General features: G+C 40.7%; 1 protein-coding gene across 29 annotated transcripts in view; it reads right to left on the bottom strand.

Annotated features, from left to right (window-relative positions):
• Window positions 1-14,308, bottom strand: part of EPB41L3 (erythrocyte membrane protein band 4.1 like 3) — a 138,502-nt gene that overhangs the window by 47,231 nt on the left and 76,963 nt on the right. For all 29 annotated transcript variants that reach the window (XM_079300714.1, XM_079300713.1, XM_079300725.1 and 26 more), the window contains exon 3: window positions 10,626-10,823. In XM_079300714.1, coding sequence (XP_079156840.1) covers window positions 10,626-10,679 — 54 coding nt within the window. In that variant the 5' untranslated portion in view covers window positions 10,680-10,823. The remainder of the gene's footprint in view (window positions 1-10,625; window positions 10,824-14,308) is intronic.

Below are 14,308 nucleotides of genomic sequence, written 5' to 3'. Positions count from 1 at the left end.
CAATCTAAATATTCCCTCTTTTAGTTTAAAAGAGTTCCCCTTTATCCCATCACTATCTGTCTGAGTAAAATGTCTCTTTCCCTCTTTTCTGTAAGCCCCTTTTAACTACTGGAAGGCCACAATAAGGTTTCCCTGGATCCTTTTCCAGGCTGAACCACCCCAGCCCTCTCAGTCCTGTCTTTACAGGAGAGGTGCTCTAGCCCTCTGAGGATCTTTGCAGCCCTGCCCTGGATGAGGCAGAGACACAATTGTTCAAAATATAACATGCAATCAGTCATTAATAATAAATGTTCATAAATATATCCCTAGAATAGACAGAACACTCTTATGCAGTTTGCATGCAGCTGGCCAATATAGGAGATATTAAACAAGACATTTATGCCAGCCTTTCAGGATGCAAAGGGAAAAAGGACACACTCCAAGAAAAGAAATGTTCAAAAGCAAAATACATTCATTTTCTGGTTCTCAAATGTTTTCCATAGTTCAGTGGTATTTGCAAATGTCCCAAGTCATAATTCCAGATAATATCTAGTGAATAGAATATTTAGCCAAAAGTGGAGAGAACTAAGAATTAGACAATTTCAGAAAGATTTTGCTGAATAAAAGCTATATTAAAAAGACTTTTTTTTTCCATTTTGAAGCTGCTTCATGTACAGAAATGCTTTTCCTGAAAGCTGCATATCAATATAAGCTCTCCAACTGTTCTATTTCTTTATTAACTTCTTTATGTATGAGCCTTCATAAAACATCCCAGTAAGTGACATATATAGACTAATAGTTCGAAATAAAACTTGCAATAACATTTTGCATATCTGTCTCTGTCTTTTAATTTAGAACACTATCTTATACTGCTCTGCACATATAAATGAATGCCACATAAGGAAACAGAGTAGATGAGAAAGTGTTTAACATACAGTGATGACTGATTAATTTCTTTTCCCCTCCATTATGGTAGTACTATAATTCAGCATCTTATTGATATTTATTGCAATTCGCCATATTGAAATGTATTACCATTCCTGAAAATAACCTTTTCTGTCAACTGCTAAACAAGCATTTAGATAAACAGATAAATACGTAGCACTGCCTATGCTACAGTCACATACCTGCAGCAAATGTCAATGACATTGTATAATATGACACAGTTTTTATCAGGGCAACCTTCTTTAATGCCATTTGAGCTCACAATCCTAAACAGCCAGCACTAATCTAAAAAAACCCAGAGGACTGCTAAATCCCAGTAAGAAGATTGGTGACCTAGTCCTGATTCTGGCACCAAACCAAATTAGGGTTTTTGCTTTCTACATCAGCAGCACAGATCACACCAGCACTGGCACCACCCAAGCTCTAAGTGTACTGATGGGTGCTCTGCACAGTTTGCATCCTTGGGAAAAATGAACTCAGTTCATGGCAATGTAACCGTGCTGGGGGCACTCAATAAAAAATAAACACTTTATTTTTAATGTTTTTATATGTGGAAGAGTGAGAGCTATGTCTGCACTCACACAATGGCTACAGAAATACTTGTCAAATATGATTATCAAATGCATCTCAAGTGCATCAACAGCATAATGTATAAACTGAGGTCTGCTACCAGCTTATATGCACTACCCTCCAATAAATTAACATAAAAACAGTGGACACAATTTCTCAATTAGAAGTTCTGTTCTCAGCACATTTATTAGCTTCATATATTTGTTAAATCATGACATAAAATAATAAACAGTATTCCATTTATGAAGGGTTTTCAGCAGAGAAAGTAACCCCCTCACTCAGCTTTCTTGAGAGCACAGATTGTATGAGCTTGGATTTTAGCTAGACATGCAGCTGATCCATTGGCTTAATGCCTCCTGATTGCCCTACCATCTCCTCAAGACACTCTGAAGTAACTCATGTGGGTCTCTTGGGACTCACTACAGCAGCTAAAGCTTTCCATTGACAGCTATAAATATTTTTCTTATTCTACCTATACCTTGGACAAACTCAGCAAACACTCATCTCTCCTCATCTCACATGCTAGCTAACTCTGCACAAGTTGAGTACCAACACAGTAAGGGGAACCAATCACTACCTGAAATATAAATAGTCCTTGGCATATATCAACAAAAAAACAACCATAAACAGTTTGTTTATTTTCAGCTGAAAATAGCTCTACTGTCAACATAGTCCGATTTACAGAATAATCTTGCCATATGAATTTAAAAGCCACAGAGCTCTCTTTGACCTACATTGCCAGCCTAGAAAAAAAAAATAATAAAAAAAAAAGAAAAAAAGAATACATGCAGAGAAAGATGCTCTTGAGGCAGAAGAGGGAGCAGGATGATCAGGCTTTTAGATCTGGGGTACCTTAGATGGTATTGAGCCATCAATGCTGGAGTTTTTGTGAAAACTAACATATCCTGTTCTCAAGCTATATCCAAGCTTTATTGACTTCAGATCAAAACCATTTCTGCCAGAGTGAGATAAACTATGAGAGACAGACCTTGCTGCCTATCAACACTTTTTTTTGCAAGCAGATATTTCACCACTCAGTCCTGTCTATGATATTCTGCTCACTGTATCAACAGACAAGAATAAGAAAGCATAAAAGCAGCCCAGTGCATAAGGCTCAGCTGGAAAAAAAAAAATCACCTTTATGAGGCATTAAGATTTTCTTCGATATGCTAATATATTTAGAGGATGGGTCTGGAAATGGCAACACAGTGTAAAAGTGGGGACAGCACCTATAAATCGAAGCAACTAGAAACAGAGTTAATGATTAATTTAGCTTGCTTGGGACTGGAACAAGCAACAGGCACTTCAGTAACACAGGAACAGACAAAATACATGGAGGCCTGGCAGGAGTGTAACTGGGCAATGACATGAAAATCAGCAACTTCTGTGTTGGTTGGGCATGAGGTAGAGGGGGGAATGAACATATTGTACAGAAACAGCAGAAGGGTGTGAGTGAACATTTGGAAAAGACAAAGCTACTCTTTTCATCCACTCTTTTTGATTTGCATTCCAGCACTCATTAAAATTACATGCAGAGGTTGGGTGCTGGCTGCACAGGGCACTCTGGCAAGAACCTGGAGGCTCTCTGGGGCAAAGACCACCCCAGGCAATAAGCCTGAAGAAGACACCCATGAAGGGACTGATGCAGTCTTACCCTGGTGAGGCCATCAGCAAGGATAGTGATAAGGATAGGACTCCTGGAGCCAGCAGACCTCTATCAGTCTGGGGTGAAAGGCAGGTGGAAGATCCCTCTCTCCTGGGCTCTAGCAAACAGATTAACCAGCAATGAACTGTGCAATAACTCAGTTTGAGTGTGCATGACCAAACCCAGTTTTTGAAAATCTTTGCAAAATGAAGAACCACCTCCTGTTGCCTGGCTTGTGTCCAACTCGTTCCCCAACCAGAGGGAAAACAGAGGTAAAATTTCAGTAGGAAGTTTTCAGCTAATAATTTATTCCCAAAATCTATGCAGTTTCAAGCAGCTGAAAGTATTTATCAATGTAGGTGAACCCCTTACAATAGTTTTCAATATTATGAAAAATGTCTGGTATCCAAGGTATCAAAATGAGTATTTTTACCTGATAAACTCAACATTTCACAGCACAAATAATTTTCAGAAACTATTAACAAAAGGCAATAGTTAAGAGGACTAGATGTAGAAAATGTAGATATGGAGAAAATGTGTAAAAAAATCTTCTAAGCTTCTGGCATTTGACTGTGATCATGTCCTCTGCTGTGCCAAAATGTGTAATTTAAGGTCCCACCTGCTGTTCACTTGGTACATCTAAAGGAGTGACTTAGTTTTAATTCCTGCTTCCTGATTCAGTCTCCAAAATGCTTGTGTATTAACTGGAGAAAATGTCTGTCTAATCATTAGGTGTGTCCCTACCAAGGTTGTGAGAGACCTTCTCCCTGAACACCATTCAGCCCAGACATCCCCAGTCACAGGAAGCTGTGGGGGACCTCAGACTCCCCTGGCAAGGCAGAAATGCTCCAGCCCCACTCCCTCAGCCTTGGGCCATTTCCAAAAGGCTTAGCACAACCTGACTTGTTTTGATTTAGATTTCTTTAGCTGCAGTGAAATAAGAATAGAAACAATAATCATAATGACTAAACGGGAGCCCAAACATTTTAATTTTTGTTTTAATTACCAAACAGAAGGAAAAAACCCTTTCTCACAGTTCATCATTATGAACTGGATAACATTGGTGCTGATTTCTAGATCATTGTGCTTCTTAAATTGAAGCATCTGAACTCATAAAAAGCAGTATTTGAAAAAAGCAAGTCAGAAGAACTGTATATTCACTTTATTCAGCTGAAACATATTCAGGCAATACTCAGACTCCTACTGACATGTGTCAGGTAACATAGATCTTAAGTGAATCCCCTGGCTAATCCAAGTCAGCCCTAATTAAAGGGTCTGGGCACAGAAAACATGCTATGCAAAAGCAATGATGCCTCTCAGCCCAGTCACTTTTACTGAAACATATCCTGGGGAAGGAGCAAAACCCAAAACAAAGGTCTTCATATTAAGTTAAGTGAAATGTAAGCAATGAGTAGGTCAAAAGGAAAAGACTTATTAATAAAAGTCCCTCTTGCATTCAGTAATCAGTTTCACATGTAAAGCCACTTGCAAGAGACTGTGTGGAATCCATTATACAATTAAAATGTGCAGGGGGTAGCCGAAACTGTATCCTTCAGAATGCAGAGTGCATCTTATTACAAAGTTTCCTTCCTGACCTTAAAAATTACCTCAAAAAGGGGAAGAAATTAGATGTTATTAAACTGCCCGTGCAAGAGCGGCTTGCAGGTCCACACACGGAGACTCCCGGGGAAGGGTTAGCTTGGACACTGTGAGGGGAGGGGGACCACAGGGCCATGCATTCCCCCTCCATCATACAGAAAAGGAGTATTTTTCCTCCAGGGGGAGTCTTACAGGTCAGGAAAAGCAGCACAGGCAGCCACTGGTCTCTTTCATTGATGGCAGAGGTGGCAGTGCAGAAATAATTCTGCTTGTTCTCAACTCTTCAAGCCTGTCCTAAGACATTTTTCAATTACTTATTTTTTAAGGAAGCATCTTGTATTCTCACTTTTTAACAGGAAAATGAGAAATCCTTCAGCTATTAGAGAATCCATTTATATCATGTCCATTTTGTCTTCAAAAAGGATTATTCACTCACACTTGTGTAGGGCAGAAAGGAAAGGATCAGTTCACTCCAGTCTGCTTTGGTCCATGTTATGAATCCTGCTTTCAAATGCCTGAAAACTTCCTGCTATTTCAACTCAAGCATGCTACTCTGATGTCACTGAGGATGTGGGGAAACCCATTAAGGTAGTGGGGTCTCCACCAGGGAAGAAGTCACCAGAGGTTACTACAAAGGTGTAACTGGTTACAGCATGGGACACTGAACCACTGCCCAGGTTGCTGTGGCAGCATGGCTGAGAAAGCTGGAGTTTGAAAACACTTACCAGTGTTTTTATCACTTTACCAGTCCCTTCCTACCTCAGCTGACCCCCACTCACACAGTAGGGGGTTAACAGTAATACTTTGTGAGATGTTTTTTCTCCATGTGCTGTGCAGCTTATCTGGATCCTACGTCAACTTGCTGTTTGATGTAGGGCTGCAGAGATGCCACAGACAGGCTGCCATGGAAACATTTGTTTTCATTCACTGGTGGCCTGCATGATAAGAAAGTCTGAGTGGTACAGGAATGACGAAAGAGTATAAATTACCAATGGCCTCAGACAGCTGAGCCTTTCAAAATTAAATCTAATTATTTTACCATTTATTTAGACAGATTATGTTACAGCTTTCTGCCCTCACATTGTGAGTGACAGCATGTATATATTTAGAGCAGAAACAAAGACAAATTCCAACTTGTTTTAGGAAGGCACTTTAAATTAGGCTATGTGTAACAGAGAGAATGACAGCTTGTTCCACTTGCATCTTTTAATTAAAATGCAGTGGTCTAGACAACAGAAAACTGAGATGAGGCAGATATGGACAAGAAAGGAAATAAAACATGATTGTACTACAGCATTTGAAAACTCTGACTTAAAACTGAAGAAACCCAGAAATAAGTTATTTTTGCTTGTTTTCTTGAATCTCAGGTAAAACTTGAACTAGTGTGTTCATTGCCTTTTTTAAGGTTATCTGAAATGGATTTGCCCTCTTGGATCTTGCTTTCTCCTTAGCTCTTCAAACCAACAAATGCTAGGTATAGCTTGCTTAAAAGAGAAATCTTCCACTACCACTTTGAATCACAGTTTTGGCTTCAGCTCTGGCCTTGGGCAATTTGACAATCAACATTTCTGAGCCTGATGTTGGCTGGAAGAGCACAATGAACAACCCAAGGAGAACCACTGCCAGCAGGGTGGACATCTAGGTGGAAACCAGCACCATGTCCCTCTGAATGGACTGCATTGACCCCTGTGATCCAGCACCCCTCAGAAATTTCCAGGTTCTTCATTACATGGGAGAAACACACATTACATGGGAGAAGAACAGCTGCCCTGAGGCTGTTTTTCTTGACAGAGTACTGGGGAGCATGTCAGTGTAGAAATAACTCTTCTCCAAAAGCCAACAGCTTTCCCTGGGGAGGGGAAGCACCATTAGGAGGCCATCCTACCTTGGAAAGGAAACCCTTCCCTCTGAGATAAGGCTGCCACTACCATCTGCAGGCTTCCAGACAAGAGCAACAGCAAGGGTACAGACGGTAACACTGGTGGTTTATGGTTTTGGAGGAGGATGAATGAACAGGTTGGGTTACCTCCTTACCCTGGTTTTGGCTTGTAATGTGTTACTGCATGAAAGACTTTCTGGGTCAGGATGGATCAAGCACACAGGCAATAACACTGCAGGGCTCAAGGGAAAGCTTTTACCTGGTATTTGCTTAAGATCCTTTCGCTGAATGGAGACTACATTAGATGACCCCCTGTTAACCTCAGCTTTGAAGTTAGCTCCACTATACTTTCCCTCATACATCACATACAACATGAAAAGCTCCCACTGTCACAAATGCAAAGCACTGAATGTGAGAGAGATTGAAAGATATAGCAGCAGACAGTGAAGATGCTCAGCATTAAATATGGAATAAGAAAGAGGGGCTTCTGAAACAAAGGACAGCAAGGACATAATGGATTAACCAAACTTGCCTCAGAAGTGTCTCAATCTGTGAGTACGTGCCACGTTGGCTGCCAGGTCATTAAGGGGATGAACACATAATTGATAAGCTGCAGGTTGCGCTCTACTGGAGAGCAATAAGCTCCTTTAAATTACATTAATATTTAACATACAGAAAAAGCATCTGTCATTTGCAAAGCACTTTATAGAGTAACTGATGGATTCTATAATGATCCCCAACTCCCAGACTAGGGAATGCAATTCTAGAGAGATAAATACCTGGCTGGCATCCAAATCAAGATTCACTGACAGAGCTATTATTCTAGCTCAAAATTAGGTTTCTTAGTTTCTGGTCCTTCTAGATTACATTGCTTTGCAGCATTAAGTAGGTAGAAGCATGATACACAGGAAGCAGAAAGAAAGAACAACACAGACAAGATATTTCTGACTCACATCTAAAAACTGTCACATCCCTACTTTGGTCCACTCTGAAAAATGCAGTTATGTGGGCTGAACAAGCAATGGAAGTATTAAATATCTGATTGCCATGTTGTCTGTCCCTCTCTCTTTTCTTTTAAAGAATTAGACATAGGGGAATTTACTGACCTCCATAATTTCTTTGGTGCCATAGTATACTTTATATTACATATATATATATATATATATATATATATGAAAGAACTGGGATTAGCTCACTTGCTTACAGCATGGTCATAATAACACCAACACCAAGGTGGTAGGGTCAAACTATGTATTGTCCATTCACTTAAGAGCTGGACTTAATGATACTTGTTTGTCCCTTCCAACACATAATATTCTGTGATCCTGTGAAAACTGCATGGTTTTGTGTGCTGCTGACAGAGAAGAATATATATACATGTATGTATGCTTGTGCATGTACTCCCCAATTAAAACTGATACAGTGAGTTCACTTGAAGGTGCTCCTTAAAATATGATAACATTTTTCTGAAATATGACAGATTGTTTCTCATGCTGCAGCATTGAGTTTCTGTGTAACTGATGCAGAACTTCTGCAAACTTCTGTAGAACTTCACCTTCAGCCTCCTACATAATTTCCTGAGACAGACCCTTAGTTTCCCTGCCCTACTTACTCCCTTTGTGAACACCCTTTTACTCTTGTGGAGAAAAAGCACAATGGAAGTCACATCATTTGTCTTGGCTGGACTCAGCATCCTTTTGCTGTAGGTGAATTGTATGCACATAGGAAGTAGACTTCCTTTGGATCTACCAAGAATTCCCATGGGCTAGAGTGGGCTGTGCCAGAGAGGCACCTGCAGTTTTATCTTCAATACATACAATATACCAATAATACTGCCTAGTATTATCAGTATTATTATTATCAGCAATTATTATTACTGCCTAATTTTGCCTAGAAAGGATGCAAAATCTGAATCATGCTGTTTAAGGTATGTAAATTTATGCACCACTCCAGCTGCACTTGTTCCCTGAAATATTTGTTCCTCCTAACTTTGTTTCAATGCACCCCATGGTCTGCTCATCATCATAGCCTTACAGCTTTGTCATTTGAAAATTCTTCCTTTTAGGAGCTCTATTCTCATCAATATTACATTCTGCCTGGGAAGTCTGATCATCTTAGAAGCAGATAAAATGATTACTGATGACAGTCAATACAACTTGAAAATATTTCAGGCAATGTAAGTAGAAAAAAATCATACAAAACTTATATTGGACATTATTCAAGAGCTATTCAGAACTTGCAAAGCAGAGAAATCTGACAAGCAATAAAACATGATGGCTTCCATATGCCAGCATTTTGACACTTTAGAGAACTCAAGTTTAGTGAAAGAGTGAAACTTCCTATAAAAGTATTTTTCACAACTTTTTTTTGTGCAAGTTGAAATCTAACATAACAGATCTCCCTTTCTGCTGCATCTTAGATTCTGATAAAGCTCAGCCTTCTAGACAAGATTTACACAGAAATATTATTTGGTAAGATTTGCTTGATTGTATTCCAAAAAGTGACTCACATTTTACGAGCAAGTGGCAAAAGCTGAAATGAGTTGACTCTTTCCATCAAAGCCAATATGAGTCATTCCTCTAGCTTAATGGCTCCCACACTATCCCTGAGTGACAAATCTGAGACTGCAGGTCAAGAAATGACCATTTAATAGTCACAAAAGATGTATTCAGATGTCTAGTCCTAAACTGAAGGGACTTGGACAACATGGGACTTGGTCAGTGACATTACAAGACACGCAACCATTAATGGACAGCTAATTTGCTGTAAGAGTAGTAAAATACCAGTTTCTGTTTGCAGCTCACTCCTAGCATCTCAACACTTGATCCAAACTGTAATGCCAGGGTTAATTAAAAATAAATAAGGCTTTTCCTCATTTGCCACTTTCCAAAGCACCTCAAATGAGAGCAGCTGAAGGACAAATGGGCTGGGCACAATGTGATTGTAAAGATGCCATGATTTGGCTCCCAATCAGGTATTCCTTTTCTCTGCCCTTTCTCCTTCTCCACGCTCCTGTGGATTTCCCTTTCAAGCCTGCAGACTATTTAATCTCTGCATTTAATACTCTCCTGTTCTTCCCACATGGCTTTTCCTCTCTATGGAACCCCACAGTTACCCAGAGATGACTTAGCCCAGCCCTTCAGGACACATCCCTCCTCTGCTTGGTCAGGTTCAGCCTTGTCATGTGGGTATGATCTCCTGACCTAAAACAGGGCAGGCTGGTCCATTGCCCAACAATCACCTTCATGACAATGACTGAAGGGAGAAAGGGTCCAACCTAAGATGCTGCATTTTCTCACACTTACTCTTTGATGCTAAATGTGCTCACTTTTTGTTTTCTGGGGCCTTCTGGAGCTGAAGGCATCCTCTTAGGCTGGGTCTGCCCACAGGCAAAGACTGGCTTTTAAGTGATGGCGAAGACCATCCCTCCCAATAGTAGGCTCCTGTCAGAGTCCCAGCAGGGAAGGCAAGGTTCCTTACAGAAGAATCACAGCATCTTTTTGCCAGTAACATTCAGACACAGTTATGATTCACAGATATCATGGAAAAGCACACAAAACTCTCCATCCTCACTGGTATTTGTGCTTGGCATTTTCCCCGCTTGCCCAGGGTGTCTCTCATACCCGCAGTAATCCCACAATTGTCAGAATTAATGTGTAGACAATGACTCAATGGAAGACTCAACTCAGTAAAGCAAAGGAAAAGAAAAGCCCGCTGAGATCAAAATCCTTCTTTATTTATGGGCTTTGTTGCCCCTACTTTGTTTTCTGCATTCATGTGTTATTTGCCAACAGAAAATTAACCCAGAGTTTCAGGGAGTGCTCACAATCCCTCACCTAGCTCAAATCTGTGCGCCTTCAACAACCTCCAGACAAAGCAATGAAAGTGTCTCTGTGCTTGGCAATGGCAAAATATCATGCCATTCATCCTTTTTCTTAAATTAGAAATACAATTTTCACTATTACCTCCTGTCAGGATGAAGAAAAAAGATGACAAAAAGCCATTTACCTCTACTTCGCAGGCATATTCTGATCCATCCAGGAGCGTCACTTTGCATTGCATATTTTTCGGTTTCTTGACAATCTTTAGAGGAGACTTGGAAAGTTTGCTAGATGAAGATTTTTGAGAGAGCTTGTCGTCCTCTAGCTGCTGATATTCCAGCTGTTTTGCACTTGCAGCAGCAAACTCCTGTTCTTTCTCTGTGGCCTATAAGGAGAAAGATACTTTATGAAGTAAGATAAACCAATCATGCCCTGCAGTTCACTGTATATGCTGCACCCTAGCATTTAAATGAGCCTTTTTTGGGACGTGGACAAGAATGCCTCTGATGCAGGACAAAGTCTTTACTGAAAAGAATTCCCATATTTCTTCCAGCTCTCCCTTCTCCCTCCAAAATGCAAAGAATGCCCATGAAGGAGGGGCATTTATGGAAATTTTTTAAGGCTTCTACTTTTTCCACAGGTACAAAATCCCACTTGGGCTTCCTGGAATTTTTTTTTTTTTTTTGGTCAGTGGGAAAATAGTCCCTGAATGAGGGCATGGATCCTCTCTCAACAGTGTGAATTTGTAAGGGGATGTTGATGTCACTGGGAGCGTGAAAGACTCCCCAGGCACCCAAGCAAAGGGTTAAGAAAACATGACAGAAATGAGGGGCCAAACAACTTTAATGTGCAGCCAACTGGCTAAATGGACAAGATGAGAGGATGAATTTTGCTTTCTGCTGATGCCCAATAAGTCTCTCAAGCTGGAGAGAAGTAGGTACTATATTTGAAAGACAAATGTATGGCAGGAAGAGGGCAAGAAGTAAACGACCATGGCTGGTTTTGCTCAGGTTTATCTGAGGGTCAGGCCACTTGAAGTTACCATGATGCAGCACAGCCCACAGTGCTCTCCACACTAGATGAAAGCCAGAAGGATCTCTACAGCATTTCACCCTTCCTAGCAACAGCACTGTGCTGCAGTCATTACCCTTCTCATCAGTTATATCCCTGATAGGCTCCAAACAAAACCTCAACAGGAGTGCAGTAATACCTCAGCTAAAGCTTAAGTTAAATAAAAACATCTTTCTGTTATCTCACGACAAGGCAAAAAAAAACCCAACCTGCTCTGGCTCTGAATTATTTCAGTGAAATAAGCAACAAGCATTAGTGGAAATACATTGTAAATTAATCCTGCAAGTCTGTTTCCATTCATTGTAAATAATAAACCTTTATGAGAATGGAGCAAATCCATCCAAAGGCTTTAAGCTGCTTTGAGACCAGAACAATGTTGCATCATATAACCTGAAACAACAGTGTACTTCTAAATTACGGGGTACTGTCCCTGAGTGATTTTGTAAAAACAAGCTTCAAGTTTTCTTCTCTGCCTTCTGACAATGAGGTGAAGGATAATTTGGAGCTGGCTGTGGTCCCTACCGTGTCAGCTCCCACCAAAGCCCAGCAAATTACTAAGAAGTGTGGCAAGGCCTCACAGTCCTCCTTTCCCTGCAAGGAGGACACAGCAATGGCCTCCTGGGCTTTCCTGGATAGGGGGCTAAAAAAGACAAGAGCTGCTTTCAAAATTATTGCATCCTCTGGGCCATGAATGCTGTTCCTGAGGATCAGCCTGGCACCAGCCATCTCCTCCCCCATGTAGCTCCAGCCCAAGAGGAATTCCTCTTTCCAGCAGCTGGACACCAGATCAGTGCCTGGATGTCAAGGTCCTCACATACTTTGAAAACTGGTGGGAGATGAAGGCACAGTGCATGTAAGTGGGTCAGCTGTTTGCTGAGCAGTTAACACTCACAGCAGCTGTGATGGAGAGTCCCCCTGGGCTCACAGCAAGGCTTGAGGCCAGCTAGCCTTCTACCACATCCAGCTGACAAGGGGTCCAGCCTTGTGCAATGAGAAATAAACAATACTGAAGATGCCTCCTGCTTGGGCCTCTGTGCAGAGCTGCACTGCTGCTGGTGGGCAGAGGGGCTGTGATGATTTCTGTATGTTTTGTCCAAAGAAATCTTCCAGGAAAGGTGCAGGTGCACATATGTGGGCAAAAAAATTAATTCCAGTGAAGGGGAAAAAATGCACTGTCTTACCCAGTGGTTCATTACATTTCTCATGTGAGAGTTTGCACTGTGTTCCAACACAAAAACCAACCAACAAAATATCCAAGCATGGAACTAATCTCTTTCAAGAAAACAGAAAAGCTGCTTGAGAAAAAAATCCACAACAAGGACACTCATCAGACATTTAAACCTTGGAACCACACTCAGCCTGCAAGTAATTTATGTGAATCCCAAAGGACTAGTCATTATTTTCCTTCATAAAGACACTCAGTATATGAAGACTACTGCAGATTTTTGCTTATTTATAAATATTAAAAAATATTACTGAGGTTATTTTGTTTGTTAATGTTCCCATCTACATTAAGATCAGGGGAATGTGTCTTGGTTTTCCTCTCAGTTGTCTGGAGAACAAAACATGCCAAGAACTATTAGAGAAGATTCCCCCAAACTATGCTGACATGTTCAGGCATTGGGGTACTTTCAGTCTGTATTAAGTCTCTTCTTCCTAAAGAAACCTGACATCCTGGAATCTAGGGGGAAAAAAAAGTGCAGTGAAAGACCCATGTACACAGTGAAGTATTCTGTAGTCTGCAAGTACAGCTTCATTTTCTTCAAAATTCTTCTCCAAGGTGTTTTTTTGTTTTTTTTTTTTTTTTTTTTTTTGGTCATTTCTATGTTCTGTTTTGCAGTATTTTTTACGTGCTGTGGACTAAATTCTAATGCAGCAGAAATTACATCAGGGTTTGCATTTTTTAAACATAATCTCTTTCATGCATGACACAGTATGTTCAAGCCCTACTAGAGCTGGACTCCCTCTCAAAGGACGCCTCTGGAGTCATGGGAGTCAGAAGCAGTGATCTTGGATGCTCTGCAGCTTCTCACTGGGGTATGAAGTGATACTATCACAGTTGCAAAACAATCAATCCCATCTACTTACTTTGCTCACAAACTTTGGTGCCCCACCTTGTGTGATGCTGCCTTCTCTTTTTCAAAGAGACAGGAAGGCAGGCAGAAAGTGAGGTTGCATTAATACACCTGATAGGAAGGAATAATTTCTCTAATACCTGTTATCTCAATATGAAAATGTTACTCACCTACATTAAAATGTTGGGGGAGTTTATGTGCATAGGATGACAAAGAAAAATTAGTCATAGATTGGTAACTTAAATCTTCCTTCCAAAGGTTCTCTCATACAAGCAAGAGCAGAAATTCACTCCCTCACTGCAATTATGGACAACAAGAAAGAGAATAAGATGCTTTGGTTTTTGGCTTTTAATGACACCATTGCAAGCAGCTTTCTCTCTTAGTGCTGCATTTAAATGTTCCTTTCCTGAGACACAGACACAAGCCACTATGAAATACACTGGGTCTATCAGTACACTTGGATTTGGCAGCCTGCTTACACACAGACATTTGGATTCAGTCTGGTAATCTCAGCAGGAAGGTGTAACATATCCCTTTCACTAGCCCAGTTTCTCTATCTTGCCTTCTACAGAAACCAGCTCACTTGGGAAAGGAAGGGATCATGCAGCTCATGACAGCACCTCACACCTCTAAACACATGGTATCTAAATCGGGGGTGGGGGGGTTGTGTGCAATGTCATTTTGGGGTTGGGTTTATTTTACACTCTGGAGTTTTTTGTTGTTG

This window comes from Erithacus rubecula (genome assembly GCF_903797595.1).
Source record: "Erithacus rubecula genome assembly, chromosome: 3".
NCBI classification, from domain to species: domain Eukaryota; kingdom Metazoa; phylum Chordata; class Aves; order Passeriformes; family Muscicapidae; genus Erithacus; species Erithacus rubecula.
The sequence above is the reverse complement of the archived record's forward strand: the minus strand, read 5'-3'. Positions and strand labels throughout refer to the sequence as shown.